Raw genomic sequence first — 15,539 nt, forward strand, 5'->3', positions numbered from 1 at the left:
CCAGAATGTGTAATTTCCACAGATCCTGATGCTGCCATGACAGTTGGCATGCCCTGCAAGCATCTCGTTGTGACATTGATCCATAACATAGACAATTTCAAAAAGGTTTTTTTTCGAAGATGAAAATATAATAGAGACAGAAGCCAAATATTTAATGGGCTTGTTCGGGACTGTAAGATTGATGGCCAATCCTTAGGCTTTGGAACCAAGCAGGTAGCATGGTCTTGCTATCTGTGCAGGTATACATTAGGGCTCCAATTCATCAAGACCGGCGATGTACAATGAAAATTGATGTCAGGGACTGGCGTGAGATTTCTGGCATAGGGAACGCCACAGTTTGTTATGAATTAGAGAAGCGGTGACATCACACCCGTCTTCTGGCCAAGCACTGTCCATTTTTGCGTAGCTGGTTAAAATTGGCGTGAAACCTCCAAAAGTCACACAATTTATTTTTATTTACATTTATTTTTTATTGACTGTAGAATGGCTATGATGTATCAATGTTTGGAATCAGCGGTACAAAAGGATGTTGATGAAATAGAGAATCATGACTGTAAGGCACTCGGTGTTAATAAGTGCTGAGAAAACCGTGCAATGTAAAATCAACAACGGTCATCATAATCAAAGCAAACAAGAGACTATAAAAATATAGCTCTGCAGTGCAGCCAGGCCAACCATCTGTCTTTATAAAATCCTTCTCCAGTCTTCTTTCGAAGCTTATTGAGTAATTCACGGGGGGCAAAAAATGGGTTTTCAGGTTCCATCTGGTACCAACCATCAATGGTGTATTTACTAGTGTCAAGACCAACATAATACAAAAGCTCAAAAGGACCCATTTGGTAACGGACTTCCAATTTCATTGCAACATCCATGTCTTCCTTAGATGCATGACCTCGTTCATGAAGATGCACAAATTCCATTAGGTATGGTACCAGAAGACGGCTAACAATGAATCCTGGGGTGTCTTTACATGACACAGGCATCTTTCCCAGTGCTTTACTGAAGTCCATGAGAGAGTCAGAAGTCGTTTGGCTAGTCATTGGTGTCTTAATGACCTCCACCAGCTTCATCATTGGTACTGGATTAAAGAAATGCAGCCCTCCGAACTGATCCTGCCTAGTTGTGGAGTTAGCTATGTCAATAAGAATGTGTTGCTGGCAAATATGGTGTGTTCTGGTGCAAATTTGTCCAGTGTCTTGATTAGTGCATTTTTCCACTTCCAAGTTTTCTATTATGGCTTCCACCACCAGATCATTGCTGTGCACCACGGCCGCTGGGTCTGTGCTTGTGCTGAAGTTTGAGAGGGTTTTGCTGATGAACTGTGCAGCAGCCTCAGACTTGTCCACAAACATCTTCTTAGTGACCCTTTTCAAGCTGTCCAATACTTTTTGCAGACTTTTTCAAGATGTCATCAGTCTGGTCCACTAAAACAACAGTGTGTCTGGTTGCTGCAGCTACCTGCGCTATCCCAGCACCTATCAGACCTCCTCCAATCACAGTCACGTGCTTGATAGTCAGATTATTCGCAGTGGCGAAGGCCATGGCGAGGCCATGTCTGCTTGTACTTCTGGGAGCTGAAGGACATGCGAGTGATGTCAGCACAGCGTGCCATGATGATTTAGTCGCACAATCTTTTTTCACAACTCTGTGTTGCACAAAAAATTGATTGATAAGTGATCTCTGTCAGAATTCTGGCATTATTGCTTTGAAGAATCAGGGTCTAGGTGTCAAATCTCCTTCTGTAGGGGTCTCCATTCCTTCCAGGGTAGTTTGCCAGTAGTTCACATTCTCTAAAGCAATAACTTTATTAGCTATTTTTAGGTAGTTTAAAAATGTGGTATTTCAGTGTGCGGCTGTAGTCTTTTTTTCTATTATCTAGCTATACACACACACACACACACACACACCAGCCTGTCTCCTCTTCAACTTTAGACTCCTGGAAATAAGAGACCTTTGGTCACATGACGTGATGTCAAAGAGGTTCTTAAGCAGTCCTATAATCGATATATAAAACACTGGGGCCACTAGGAAAATGGGGGCCCTGTGAAATTGCCCAGTTTTCTCTCCCTTTTCCCTAATGCCAGCCTGTCCTCTGTTCAATTATTTTAGACTCCTGCAATTAAGAGACCTTTGGTTACATCATGTCACATGACTTCATCAGAGGTCCTTAAACAATCAACTTCTGAATACAACTGATGGTGACCGTAAAGGCCACTTTACACACAGATAAATCTGCGGCAGATCTGTGGTTGCAGTGAAATTGTGGACAATCAGTGCCAGATTTGCGGCTGTGTACAAATGGAACAATATGTCCATGATTTCACTGCAACCACAGATCTGCCAAAGATTTATCTGTATGTGTAAAGTAGCCTTAAGAGACTGAGGTTCCTAAGAAATTGCACAGTTTGACTCCTCCCAATGCTGGCCCTGACTGTAACGAGGGCATATTTTTAGGGAAACAGAGTATTCATGAACCCTCTGCAGGTCTTTAAGTTGCCTTCACAACAACATAGAGAAGGCACTAGAAACAAACAGTAGAAGAAGCAGAAGCAAAGACAATACAGCTGAAAAAAAAACCACAGAGCAGAAAACCTTAAAATGTAAACACAAAATGAGTGCAGAAAGTACATGAGTAGATATCTCTTACTGGATAGAGCTGGAGGAAACACATCCTGAGGAACATCGGGATCTTCTTGGTTACAGTCCTGTGGGAGAAGAGGACGGGGACATCTCTCTGGTGTTGTCCTCTTACTGGATAGAACTAGAGGAGACACATACAGGGACTGAATTCATTCCTTACATACAGATAATTATAGGCCGTGTGTATTTAGTCCTGTCTATTACCTGGTGATGTGAGGGGCTGGGGAACCTCCATCATGACGTCCTTGTACAGATCTTTGTGTCCTTCTAAATACTCCCACTCCTCCATGGAGAAATAGACAGCGACGTCCTGACACCTTATAGGAATCTGACACATACAATGATACCGTCACCCCCGATCCCTTCATAGTGTTACTGTATAATGTCCCAGCATTCCCAGCAGTGTCACCTCTCCAGTCAGCAGCTCAATCATCTTGTAGGTGAGTTCTAGGATCTTCTGGTCATTGATGTCCTCATGTATCGGGGGGTGAGGTGGAGGCCCCGTGATTGGGCTCAGGGGTCTTCCCCATCCCTCAGACACAAGGGCCTGACAGCGCTCACTAGAGGTCTTCTTCACTACTGTGTAATCCTGGTTATGGAGAGACACAGTAATAAATCTCACTCCAGACATTTCCAGAGTCCTCACCTCTCCAGTTCTGTCCATCTGTTATTCCCATAGATAAGAATGATGTAATGTGACGTCATCAGAATCTCTCACCTCTCCAGTAAGCCGGAAGAGGATATCTAGGGTGAGGTGTAATATCCTCTCCGCCATCTTGTCCCTGTCCATATCCATCCTTCACGGGGCAATCAGGAGAATTCTCTTCTATAGAAGATCTCCACTGAGAGGATCCGATATTGTAGGGACCTGAATGGGGAGAAAAAAGGGGCCGAGGACTGAGGGCAGAAAGGGGCTGAGGGCAGAAAGGGGCCGAGGACTGAGGGCAGAAAGGGGCCGGGGACCGAGGGCAGAAAGGGGCCGAGGACTGAGGGCAGAAAGGGGCCGAGGACTGAAGGCAGAAAGGGGCCGAGGACCGAGGGCAGAAAGGGGCCGAGGACTGAGGGCAGAAAGGGGCCGAGGGCAGAAAGGGGCCGAGGACCGAGGGCAGAAAGGGGCCGAGGACAGAGGGCAGAAAGGGGCCGAGGACTGAGGGCAGAAAGGGGCCAGGGACTGAGGGCAGACGGGTTTCCTCACTTCCGGCCTCTCAGAGTTGGGGCGTTTGTATCTATCAGAGGAAAAAGAACAAAAACCTCATTATTTATAGAAATCAGCGAGAGAAAAACATCAATAAAGTCTCAGAGTTGAAGGGGTTAATGCCACCTACCCCAGTAATGGGGAATCGCCACACACCTCCACCTGCAGAGCCGCACACTAGATATATGGCTGCTCTGTGCTTACAGGACCTGTGATGATGTCACATGGAGGGGAGGAGTCAGGGTCACATGATCAGCTCCTCAGTGTTCTCCTATACTGGCGTGCACACATTTGATGAGGCGCGGTGTCAGTGGACAGTCAGGCCCCACTCACACTTGCGCTATTTTGAGGCAAACGGAATCCGTCAGTAATGTAGTACAGTTCATTTATTTACAGTGGAAGCGCGACATCATGTGGACACAAGCGGGTACTGCATGACACACACACACGGCATATTAACGCGCTTCCACTGTAAATAAATGAACTGTACTACATTAGTGACGGATTCCGTTTGCGTCAAAATAGCGCAAGTGTGAAACTAGCCTTATAGTAAACTATTGTTGCATATGTATGTGACCCCTGTTGTGTATGTATGTGACCCCTGTTGTGTATGTGTGTAACCCCTGTTGCGTATGTATGTGACCCCTGTTGTGTATGTGTGTAACCCCTGTTGTGTATCTATGTGACCCCTGTTGTGTATGTGTGTAACCCCTGTTGCGTATGTATGTGACCCCTGTTGCGTATGTATGTGACCCCTGTTGCGTATGTATGTGACCCCTTCACACTGTTATTTGAATCTTTGCTTTATTGAATTCTTTATTGATAAGTTCAGGTGAGGAGAAGATTTGTTGAGCGACTTTAAAATAAAGACATTTGGACCTGATCGGTCTTGAACACAAGTTGCTGAAATGTGTGTATGACGTATATGGAGCAGAGCCGCATGTGTACGATGTGTACGGGACAGTGCTATGTGTGTACGATGTTTACGGGACAATGCCATGTGTGTACGATGTCTACGTAGTGGAGCTGTGTATGTAACAGAGCCGTGGGTGCATGACGTGTATGTAGCGGAGCCGTGGGTGCATGACGTGTATGTAGCGGAGCCGTGGGTGCACAACGTGTATGTAGTGGATAAACTCTTTTACCAGTTTATTAATCCACAAAACACCCGTGCAGATCCAACATAATCCACACGAGGTCCCACGACAATTCAATCCCTGCTACATGTAAAGTTACAGCGTGCTATCATGACACATGACTGCCTTCTATGAGGTTCATGCAGAGACTGAGCAGCGATCAGTGGTGACGTTACTTAGTTTAGCAACGGCCACAGCTGGAGGTTCCCACGGTCCTCCACTTGTGACCGCAGGTAACTTGACCTCAGGTGGCTTCAGTGACCTCACCTGAGTTCATTCACAGCTCATCACGCGACTCACTCAGTCTGTGCCTGACCATCACAGTGTACGTAGCAAATACTGTGGATAGAAGCACAGGACAGGGTGTTACCAGGTAAGGTAACAGATAAGCCAAGGTAATTTAAACCCAGAACTGCTGCTTTTGAATCCAGTAATTTGCATGATTTCACGCCAAATTTCATTACCACATACAGTAATGACAGTGTTTTTATTAGAAATGTTTTGGAAAAACACTGAAACATGTTATTAAATGATCCTATTTTAAAGGATGTTATGCCTCTTCATCCAGGTATCACTTTAAAAAGGGTCCCTACCCTGAGAAATATTGTAGCCCCCAGCAGGTTGAGAAGTTCCATGGGTATGACGTCCCCACGGGGTCTTGGGGATTACTCGTCACTGGACCAGTGTTGGTTTGGGATGTCACAGCGGCCGGGCCTGGTTCCGTGACCGCAGCGGTATCAATAATAGTGGGGATGGGGTGTGGAGTTTGCATTTGTGATGCCATCTGTGGTGTGCGGCCAAGTATTAGTCGCTGCTGCGGGAGGTCTTCTCTGGGGCGGATGATCACGTAGCTTGGATGGTACAGCTCTCCACAGGCAGAGCTCAGGCCCCAGGGAGGATGTGGGGAGTAGTAATTGCCTATGGCGCAGGGGTGCGATGATGGGAGCGTCGGCAGTGATGGGATGACACAGAGGTTGCAGTCAAACTTCTTTACTCACTAAGATTACACCGCCTTTGGAGTGCTGTGCTCTGCTGGTATGGGCTCCAGCCGATCCAGGATAGTTTGGAGGTCAAGGCCAGTGTTTCCTTCTGTGTGTCCTTTCTAGTGGTCTTCCCTGCATCCCAGCTTCTGAGCCGTGGAACGGGTCATGGGTGGTTGCTGCACTCCTCGTGAACCCTGGGATTACCCTTCTTCCTAAGAACGCGGGTCGAGTCTCCAGCTCTGGACCACGGGCCCCTTTCTATTCTGTCTTTTTTTCCTGACATCTCTTCCTGATGCGTTCTTGACCCCCTTCCTGGGTGCCAACCTGGCACTAACTGAATTCTGTGTGAGATGGCTCCTAACTTCCCCTGAAGGTGCCCCGTCTCCTGGGTTGTTGAACTAGTGGACAGGAGGTTCCATACCTCATGATGGCCACCCCCGGCACCTACTCTGGCCCAGTCCCAGTGAAAGAGCTCCCGTGTTATGTGTTGGATGTGTTATGGTGGTTTACCGGTGATGACGTCCTCCGTATCCAAGATGAATGAGGTGCAGTACCCTGTGGCGCCTGAAGCTGCAGGGGCAACACAAGTACAGTGAACTCTGTGTTGCAAGCAGGCTTATATAGATGCTTTGCAAAAAAACTGTTTATTCTGTAAGTCAATCCAACATCCAAAATTAGAGGAAATCCTTTTGCTCTTCCTCTGGTTCGGAAGATTTTCTGATAAAGGGCCGTCTCAGATGTCAGTCTGATTTTATTGTATACCTGATAGAATGTGACTGTAATAAACAGTATGTGGGCAGGACCTCTCGAACACTCCATGCAAGTGTAATAAACAGTATGTGGGCAGGACCTCTCAGACACTCCACAACAGACTTCATTCCCACAGGCGGAATATTAAAACTCTTTTTTACTACATGGACTCTCTAGGCATTGTACGGTAGTTCATAATAAAAATATGGCTTTAAGGGTGACCCCATCGAACAAATTCCTCCTAATACCCCTAATAGAGTGGAGGTATTAAATAAAAAAGGAAACATTCTGGATATACAAATTAAACACTTTGAAGCCTATAGGTTTAAATGAGGTGACAGATCTGTGTTATTAATATAATTTTATCAATATATTTTTATTCAATTTAATAGATTTCTTGGTTTTATATAATATTTATTTATATTATATTAATTTTATATTATCTTAATTCAGGTCCCGACTTTTAAATATGTTTCATTTTAATAATGTTTATATTTATACATTTACATAACTATAAATTGTATATGATTGATGCTAATGATTCATGTTTCTAATTGAGGGATGGGGTACGTGATTCGGGAACCCCTTATTCTGTGTGTGGTTATTCCGGCACTGTCCTTCGCACTGTAGTCATGCGGGAGGGCTTCTCGTCTGAAGCTTGTGAACTTTCTGTAATCTGCGCAGACGCAGCGAGGTAATTCCCACGGTCTGAACTCTTTTCACCCCCACACATGCGCGGTGTGGTTCTCTCCCACCTGAACTCCTGTTCCCCTCACGCATGCGCACTCCTGCTTTGCTCTGGCACTCGCTTTTTGAACCTTCACAGCTAGAATCACTATACTAAGGAATACAAATATATGGTGCACATCAACACTCCCCACCAATAACTAATATTCTTTAATTCTATTAAAATTCATTATTTCAACATTACTTTTTGTTTTTAAAACTGAAGAAATGTTCATTAATTACATTCCTCCATGGATTTTTCTTCATTGCTTCCTGAGCGGCTTCATTAGCACAACATTAACACCCGCAGGCGGACCGCCACCTCCATGGCTTCTAACTGAGTCTGTTTAGGGCCTTTATACAAAAAAATAAATACATTTAATTTTCACCCATATTGCTTTTTTTGCTTATATGAACTCCTTCTAGTACGTTAACCTCATATGTACGATTGCCGCACGCGGTCTCTGCACACACACTATATATTATGTCTGCACTACTATATGAAACCTCTCAACACTTCTTACCCATAAGGACTTTCCTGCTCGTGGTCTCTGTACATTCGCACTGCATATCAATTTTTGCACAACCCGTCACTATACACACGCAATTTTTTATTTTTCTTCCGTTTTCTCCTTTTCACCTTTGATAAATAATACACGATTGTGAGATTCAAAGTTTTTCATTATTTTTTTTTCTACCTCTGTAATATCATCATCAATTTATTTTTTCACCCCTCTCTTTTTTAACACAATAAATACCATAACCTTTCTTCTCTTCCCATTGTTTATCATGATCCCCTATATAGGGCTGTGGATAGTGCCTCCAGCCAGTGTATTACTGCGATCCCCAGTAAATCCCACAGTTCTAGACTCTCAGCATTCTGTTATATTTCCAAGAAATATTTTTGCATTATTCCTTTTCTCTTTTTGCTTTTTGTTTTGTAATTTCTATATTGTTGTGATATTTGTTACTTCCAGGACTTTTAAAGTCGTCTTTTAATACATTATGCTTTAAATCTTGTTGCCGTTATTTGATAAGTCGATTGTCTCGCCAGAATTTGAAATACAGCGGGCGGTCCTCTGACGTATGTATATATATATATATATATATATATATATATATATATATATATATATATATATATATATATATATATATATATAGGTTCTTTCCTCTATAGTAGACTGTTGATTTTTCCTTTTAGTCCTGATGAAGGAGACAGAGTTCTCTGAAATGCATCGACCTGAATAAAAGCATAAAGAGATGAAATAATCAACATCTTATTTTCTGGTGATAGTGCGGCATACACCCGATATCTCCCCCGATACATCTGAATTCGCTTTCCAGGGCTGCGGCTGCCGCCATCTTTTATGTGCGTTTAGGAGCTGTGACTGGCACAACCCTTATAGATGAATGAAATTACCTTTTCTTATTTCTTTCCTTACCTGGTAAGACCCTATTCTGCGCTTCTATCCACAATATTTCCTACGCACACTGTGATGGTCAGGTACAGACTAAGTGAGTCGCGTGATGAGCTGTGAAGTTACCTGCGGTCACAAGTGGTGGACCGTGGGAACCTCCAGCTGTGGCGACGGCCAAACTGAGTGAAGTCACCACTGATTGCTGCTCAGTCTCTGCCTGAACCTCACACCAGGCGGTCATGTGCCATGATCACGCTCTGTGACTTTACATGTAGCAGAGCTTGAATCCTCGTGGGACCTCGTGTGGATTATGTTGGACCTGCACGGGTGTTTTGGGGATTAATAAAGTGGTAAAAGAGGGTATCCACTTCATACACATCATGCACACATGGCTCCGCTACATAGACGTCATGCGCACATGGCTCTGTTACATACACAGCCCCACTATGTAGATATCATACACACATAGCACTGTCCCGTACACATCGTACACATGCGACTCTGCTCCATATACGTCATACACACATTTTCAGCGACTTGTGTTCAAGACCGATCAGGTCCAAATGTTTTTCTTCTAAAGTCGCTTAATAAATCTTCTCCTCACCTGAGGTTATCAATAAAGAATTCAATAAAGCAAAGATTGAAATGAGTGTCTACGGGTCACATACATACGCAACAGGGGTCACATACATACGCAACAGGGGTCACATACATACGAAACAGTGGAGTACTATAACTGTCCACTGACACCGCGCCTCATCCAGTGTGTGTGTGCACGCCAATATAGGACTACTCTGAGGAGCTGATCATGTGACCCTGACTCCTCCCCTCCATGTGACATCATCACAGGTCCTGTAAGCAATGAGCAGCCATATATCTAGTGTGCGGCTCTGCAGGTGGAGGTAGGTGCAGGGTATTATATATCTAGTGTGCGGCTATGCAGGTGGAGGTAGGTGCAGGGTATTATATATCTAGTGTGCGGCTCTGCAGGTGGAGGTAGGTGCAGGGTATTATATATCTAGTGTGCGGCTCTGCAGGTGGAGGTAGGTGCAGGGTATTATATATCTAGTGTGCGGCTCTGCAGGTGGAGGTAGGTGCAGGGTATTATATATCTAGTGTGCGGCTCTGCAGGTGGAGGTAGGTGCAGGGTATTATATATCTAGTGTGCGGCTCTGCAGGTGGAGGTAGGTGCAGGGTATTATATATCTAGTGTGCGGCTCTGCAGGTGGAGGTAGGTGCAGGGTATTATATATCTAGTGTGCGGCTCTGCAGGTGGAGGTAGGTGCAGGGTATTATATATCTAGTGTGCGGCTCTGCAGGTGGAGGTAGGTGCAGGGTATTATATATCTAGTGTGCGGCTCTGCAGGTGGAGGTAGGTGCAGGGTATTATAAATCTAGTGTGCGGCTCTGCAGGTGGAGGTAGGTGCAGGGTATTATATATCTAGTGTGCGGCTCTGCAGGTGGAGGTAGGTGCAGGGTATTATATATCTAGTGTGCGGCTCTGCAGGTGGAGGTAGGTGCAGGGTATTATATATCTAGTGTGCGGCTCTGCAGGTGGAGGTAGGTGCAGGGTATTATATATCTAGTGTGCGGCTCTGCAGGTGGAGGTAGGTGCAGGGTATTATATATCTAGTGTGCGGCTCTGCAGGTGGAGGTAGGTGCAGGGTATTGTATATCTAGTGTGCGGCTCTGCAGGTGGAGGTAGGTGCAGGGTATTATATATCTAGTGTGCGGCTCTGCAGGTGGAGGTAGGTGCAGGGTATTATATATGTAGTGTGCGGCTCTGCAGGTGGAGGTAGGTGCAGGGTATTATATATCTAGTGTGCGGCTCTGCAGGTGGAGGTAGGTGCAGGGTATTATATATCTAGTGTGCGGCTCTGCAGGTGGAGGTAGGTGCAGGGTATTATATATCTAGTGTGCGGCTCTGCAGGAGGAGGTAGGTGCAGGGTATTATATATCTAGTGTGCGGCTCTGCAGGAGGAGGTAGGTGCAGGGTATTATATATCTAGTGTGCGGCTCTGCAGGAGGAGGTAGGTGCAGGGTATTATATATCTAGTGTGCGGCTCTGCAGGTGGAGGTAGGTGCAGGGTATTATATATCTAGTGTGCGGCTCTGCAGGTGGAGGTAGGTGCAGGGTATTATATATCTAGTGTTCGGCTCTGCAGGTGGAGGTAGGTGCAGGGTATTATATATCTAGTGTGCGGCTCTGCAGGTGGAGGTAGGTGCAGGTTATTATATATCTAGTGTGCGGCTCTGCAGGTGGAGGTAGGTGCAGGTTATTATATATCTAGTGTGCGGCTCTGCAGGTGGAGGTAGGTGCAGGGTATTATATATCTAGTGTGCGGCTCTGCAGGTGGAGGTAGGTGCAGGGTATTATATATCTAGTGTGCGGCTCTGCAGGTGGAGGTAGGTGCAGGGTATTATATATCTAGTGTGCGGCTCTGCAGGTGGAGGTAGGTGCAGGGTATTATATATCTAGTGTGCGGCTCTGCAGGTGGAGGTAGGTGCAGGGTATTATATATCTAGTGTGCGGCTCTGCAGGTGGAGGTAGGTGCAGGGTATTATATATCTAGTGTGCGGCTCTGCAGGTGGAGGTAGGTGCAGGGTATTATATATCTAGTGTGCGGCTCTGCAGGAGGAGGTAGGTGCAGGGTATTATATATCTAGTGTGCGGCTCTGCAGGTGGAGGTAGGTGCAGGGTATTATATATCTAGTGTGCGGCTCTGCAGGAGGAGGTAGGTGCAGGGTATTATATATCTAGTGTGCGGCTCTGCAGGAGGAGGTAGGTGCAGGGTATTATATATCTAGTGTGCGGCTCTGCAGGTGGAGGTAGGTGCAGGGTATTATATATCTAGTGTGCGGCTCTGCAGGAGGAGGTAGGTGCAGGGTATTATATATCTAGTGTTCGGCTCTGCAGGTGGAGGTAGGTGCAGGGTATTATATATCTAGTGTGCGGCTCTGCAGGTGGAGGTAGGTGCAGGGTATTATATATCTAGTGTGCGGCTCTGCAGGTGGAGGTAGGTGCAGGTTATTATACATCTAGTGTGCGGCTCTGCAGGTGGAGGTAGGTGCAGGGTATTATATATCTAGTGTGCGGCTCTGCAGGTGGAGGTAGGTGCAGGGTTTTATATATCTAGTGTGCGGCTCTGCAGGTGGAGGTAGGTGCAGGGTATTATATATCTAGTGTGCGGCTCTGCAGGTGGAGGTAGGTGCAGGGTATTATATATCTAGTGTGCGGCTCTGCAGGTGGAGGTAGGTGCAGGGTATTATATATCTAGTGTGCGGCTCTGCAGGTGGAGGTAGGTGCAGGGTATTATATATCTGTGTGCGGCTCTGCAGGAGGAGGTAGGTGCAGGGTATTATATATCTAGTGTGCGGCTCTGCAGGTGGAGGTAGGTGCAGGGTATTATATATCTAGTGTGCGGCTCTGCAGGTGGAGGTAGGTGCAGGGTATTATATATCTAGTGTGCGGCTCTGCAGGTGGAGGTAGGTGCAGGGTATTATATATCTAGTGTGCGGCTCTGCAGGTGGAGGTAGGTGCAGGGTATTATATATCTGTGTGCGGCTCTGCAGGAGGAGGTAGGTGCAGGGTATTATATATCTAGTGTGCGGCTCTGCAGGTGGAGGTAGGTGCAGGGTATTATATATCTGTGTGCGGCTCTGCAGGTGGAGGTAGGTGCAGGGTATTATATATCTAGTGTGCGGCTCTGCAGGTGGAGGTAGGTGCAGGGTATTATATATCTAGTGTGCGGCTCTGCAGGTGGAGGTAGGTGCAGGGTATTATATATCTGTGTGCGGCTCTGCAGGAGGAGGTAGGTGCAGGGTATTATATATCTGTGTGCGGCTCTGCAGGAGGAGGTAGGTGCAGGGTATTATATATCTAGTGTGCGGCTCTGCAGGTGGAGGTAGGTGCAGGGTATTATATATCTAGTGTGCGGCTCTGCAGGTGGAGGTAGGTGCAGGGTATTATATATCTAGTGTGCGGCTCTGCAGGTGGAGGTAGGTGCAGGGTATTATATATCTGTGTGCGGCTCTGCAGGAGGAGGTAGGTGCAGGGTATTATATATCTAGTGTGCGGCTCTGCAGGTGGAGGTAGGTGCAGGGTATTATATATCTGTGTGCGGCTCTGCAGGTGGAGGTAGGTGCAGGGTATTATATATCTAGTGTGCGGCTCTGCAGGTGGAGGTAGGTGCAGGGTATTATATATCTGTGTGCGGCTCTGCAGGAGGAGGTAGGTGCAGGGTATTATATATCTAGTGTGCGGCTCTGCAGGTGGAGGTAGGTGCAGGGTATTATATATCTAGTGTGCGGCTCTGCAGGTGGAGGTAGGTGCAGGGTATTATATATCTAGTGTGCGGCTCTGCAGGTGGAGGTAGGTGCAGGGTATTATATATCTAGTGTGCGGCTCTGCAGGTGGAGGTAGGTGCAGGGTATTATATATCTAGTGTGCGGCTCTGCAGGTGGAGGTAGGTGCAGGGTATTATATATCTAGTGTGCGGCTCTGCAGGTGGAGGTAGGTGCAGGGTATTATATATCTAGTGTGCGGCTCTGCAGGTGGAGGTAGGTGCAGGGTATTATATATCTAGTGTGCGGCTCTGCAGGTGGAGGTAGGTGCAGGGTATTATATATCTAGTGTGCGGCTCTGCAGGAGGAGGTAGGTGCAGGGTATTATATATCTAGTGTGCGGCTCTGCAGGTGGAGGTAGGTGCAGGGTATTATATATCTAGTGTGCGGCTCTGCAGGTGGAGGTAGGTGCAGGGTATTATATATCTAGTGTGCGGCTCTGCAGGTGGAGGTAGGTGCAGGGTATTATATATCTAGTGTGCGGCTCTGCAGGTGGAGGTAGGTGCAGGGTATTATATATCTAGTGTGCGGCTCTGCAGGTGGAGGTAGGTGCAGGGTATTATATATCTAGTGTGCGGCTCTGCAGGTGGAGGCAGGTGCAGGGTATTATATATGTAGTGTGCGGCTCTGCAGGTGGAGGTAGGTGCAGGGTATTATATATCTGTGTGCGGCTCTGCAGGTGGAGGTAGGTGCAGGGTATTATATATCTGTGTGCGGCTCTGCAGGTGGAGGTAGGTGCAGGGTATTATATATCTAGTGTGCGGCTCTGCAGGTGGAGGTAGGTGCAGGGTATTATATATCTAGTGTGCGGCTCTGCAGGTGGAGGCAGGTGCAGGGTATTATATATCTAGTGTGCGGCTCTGCAGGTGGAGGTAGGTGCAGGGTATTATATATCTGTGTGCGGCTCTGCAGGTGGAGGTAGGTGCAGGGTATTATATATCTAGTGTGCGGCTCTGCAGGTGGAGGTAGGTGCAGGGTATTATATATCTAGTGTGCGGCTCTGCAGGTGGAGGTAGGTGCAGGGTATTATATATCTAGTGTGCGGCTCTGCAGGTGGAGGTAGGTGCAGGGTATTATATATCTAGTGTGCGGCTCTGCAGGTGGAGGTAGGTGCAGGGTATTATATATCTAGTGTGCGGCTCTGCAGGTGGAGGTAGGTGCAGGGTATTATATATCTAGTGTGCGGCTCTGCAGGTGGAGGTAGGTGCAGGGTATTATATATCTAGTGTGCGGCTCTGCAGGTGGAGGTAGGTGCAGGGTATTATATATCTAGTGTGCGGCTCTGCAGGTGGAGGTAGGTGCAGGGTATTATATATCTAGTGTGCGGCTCTGCAGGTGGAGGTAGGTGCAGGGTATTATATATCTAGTGTGCGGCTCTGCAGGTGGAGGTAGGTGCAGGGTATTATATATCTAGTGTGCGGCTCTGCAGGTGGAGGTAGGTGCAGGGTATTATATATCTAGTGTGCGGCTCTGCAGGAGGAGGTAGGTTCAGGGTATTATATATCTAGTGTGCGGCTCTGCAGGTGGAGGTAGGTGCAGGGTATTATATATCTAGTGTGCGGCTCTGCAGGAGGAGGTAGGTGCAGGGTATTATATATCTAGTGTGCGGCTCTGCAGGTGGAGGTAGGTGCAGGGTATTATATATCTAGTGTGCGGCTCTGCAGGTGGAGGTAGGTGCAGGGTATTATATATCTAGTGTGCGGCTCTGCAGGTGGAGGTAGGTGCAGGGTATTATATATCTAGTGTGCGGCTCTGCAGGTGGAGGTAGGTGCAGGGTATTATATATCTAGTGTGCGGCTCTGCAGGTGGAGGTAGGTGCAGGGTATTATATATCTAGTGTGCGGCTCTGCAGGTGGAGGTAGGTGCAGGGTATTATATATCTAGTGTGCGGCTCTGCAGGTGGAGGTAGGTGCAGGGTATTATATATCTAGTGTGCGGCTCTGCAGGTGGAGGTAGGTGCAGGGTATTATATATCTAGTGTGCGGCTCTGCAGGTGGAGGTAGGTGCAGGGTATTATATATCTAGTGTGCGGCTCTGCAGGTGGAGGTAGGTGCAGGGTATTATATATCTAGTGTGCGGCTCTGCAGGTGGAGGTAGGTGCAGGGTATTATATATCTAGTGTGCGGCTCTGCAGGTGGAGGTAGGTGCAGGGTATTATATATCTAGTGTGCGGCTCTGCAGGTGGAGGTAGGTGCAGGGTATTATACATCTAGTGTGCGGCTCTGCAGGTGGAGGTAGGTGCAGGTTATTATACATCTAGTGTGCGGCTCTGCAGGTGGAGGTAGGTGCAGGGTATTATATATCTAGTGTGCGGCTCTGCAGGTGGAGGTAGGTGCAGGGTATT

The 15,539-nt window shown here is 46.9% G+C and overlaps 1 protein-coding gene and 1 pseudogene across 1 annotated transcript in view; both read right to left on the bottom strand.

The window, feature by feature from the left end:
• LOC142259185 (uncharacterized) overlaps positions 1-2,711 on the bottom strand; it is a gene marked incomplete at its 5' end in the record, with an annotated part of 60,088 nt that extends 57,377 nt beyond the window's left edge. The window contains one exon of the mRNA XM_075331685.1: positions 2,648-2,711. Coding sequence (XP_075187800.1) covers positions 2,648-2,711 — 64 coding nt within the window. The remainder of the gene's footprint in view (positions 1-2,647) is intronic.
• Positions 639-1,542, bottom strand: LOC142259177 (hydroxyacyl-coenzyme A dehydrogenase, mitochondrial pseudogene; annotated as a pseudogene).
• Positions 2,712-15,539: the final 12,828 nt, after the last annotated feature.

The sequence above is a fragment of the Anomaloglossus baeobatrachus genome, assembly GCF_048569485.1.
Source record: "Anomaloglossus baeobatrachus isolate aAnoBae1 chromosome 5 unlocalized genomic scaffold, aAnoBae1.hap1 SUPER_5_unloc_3, whole genome shotgun sequence".
NCBI lineage: Eukaryota > Metazoa > Chordata > Amphibia > Anura > Aromobatidae > Anomaloglossus > Anomaloglossus baeobatrachus.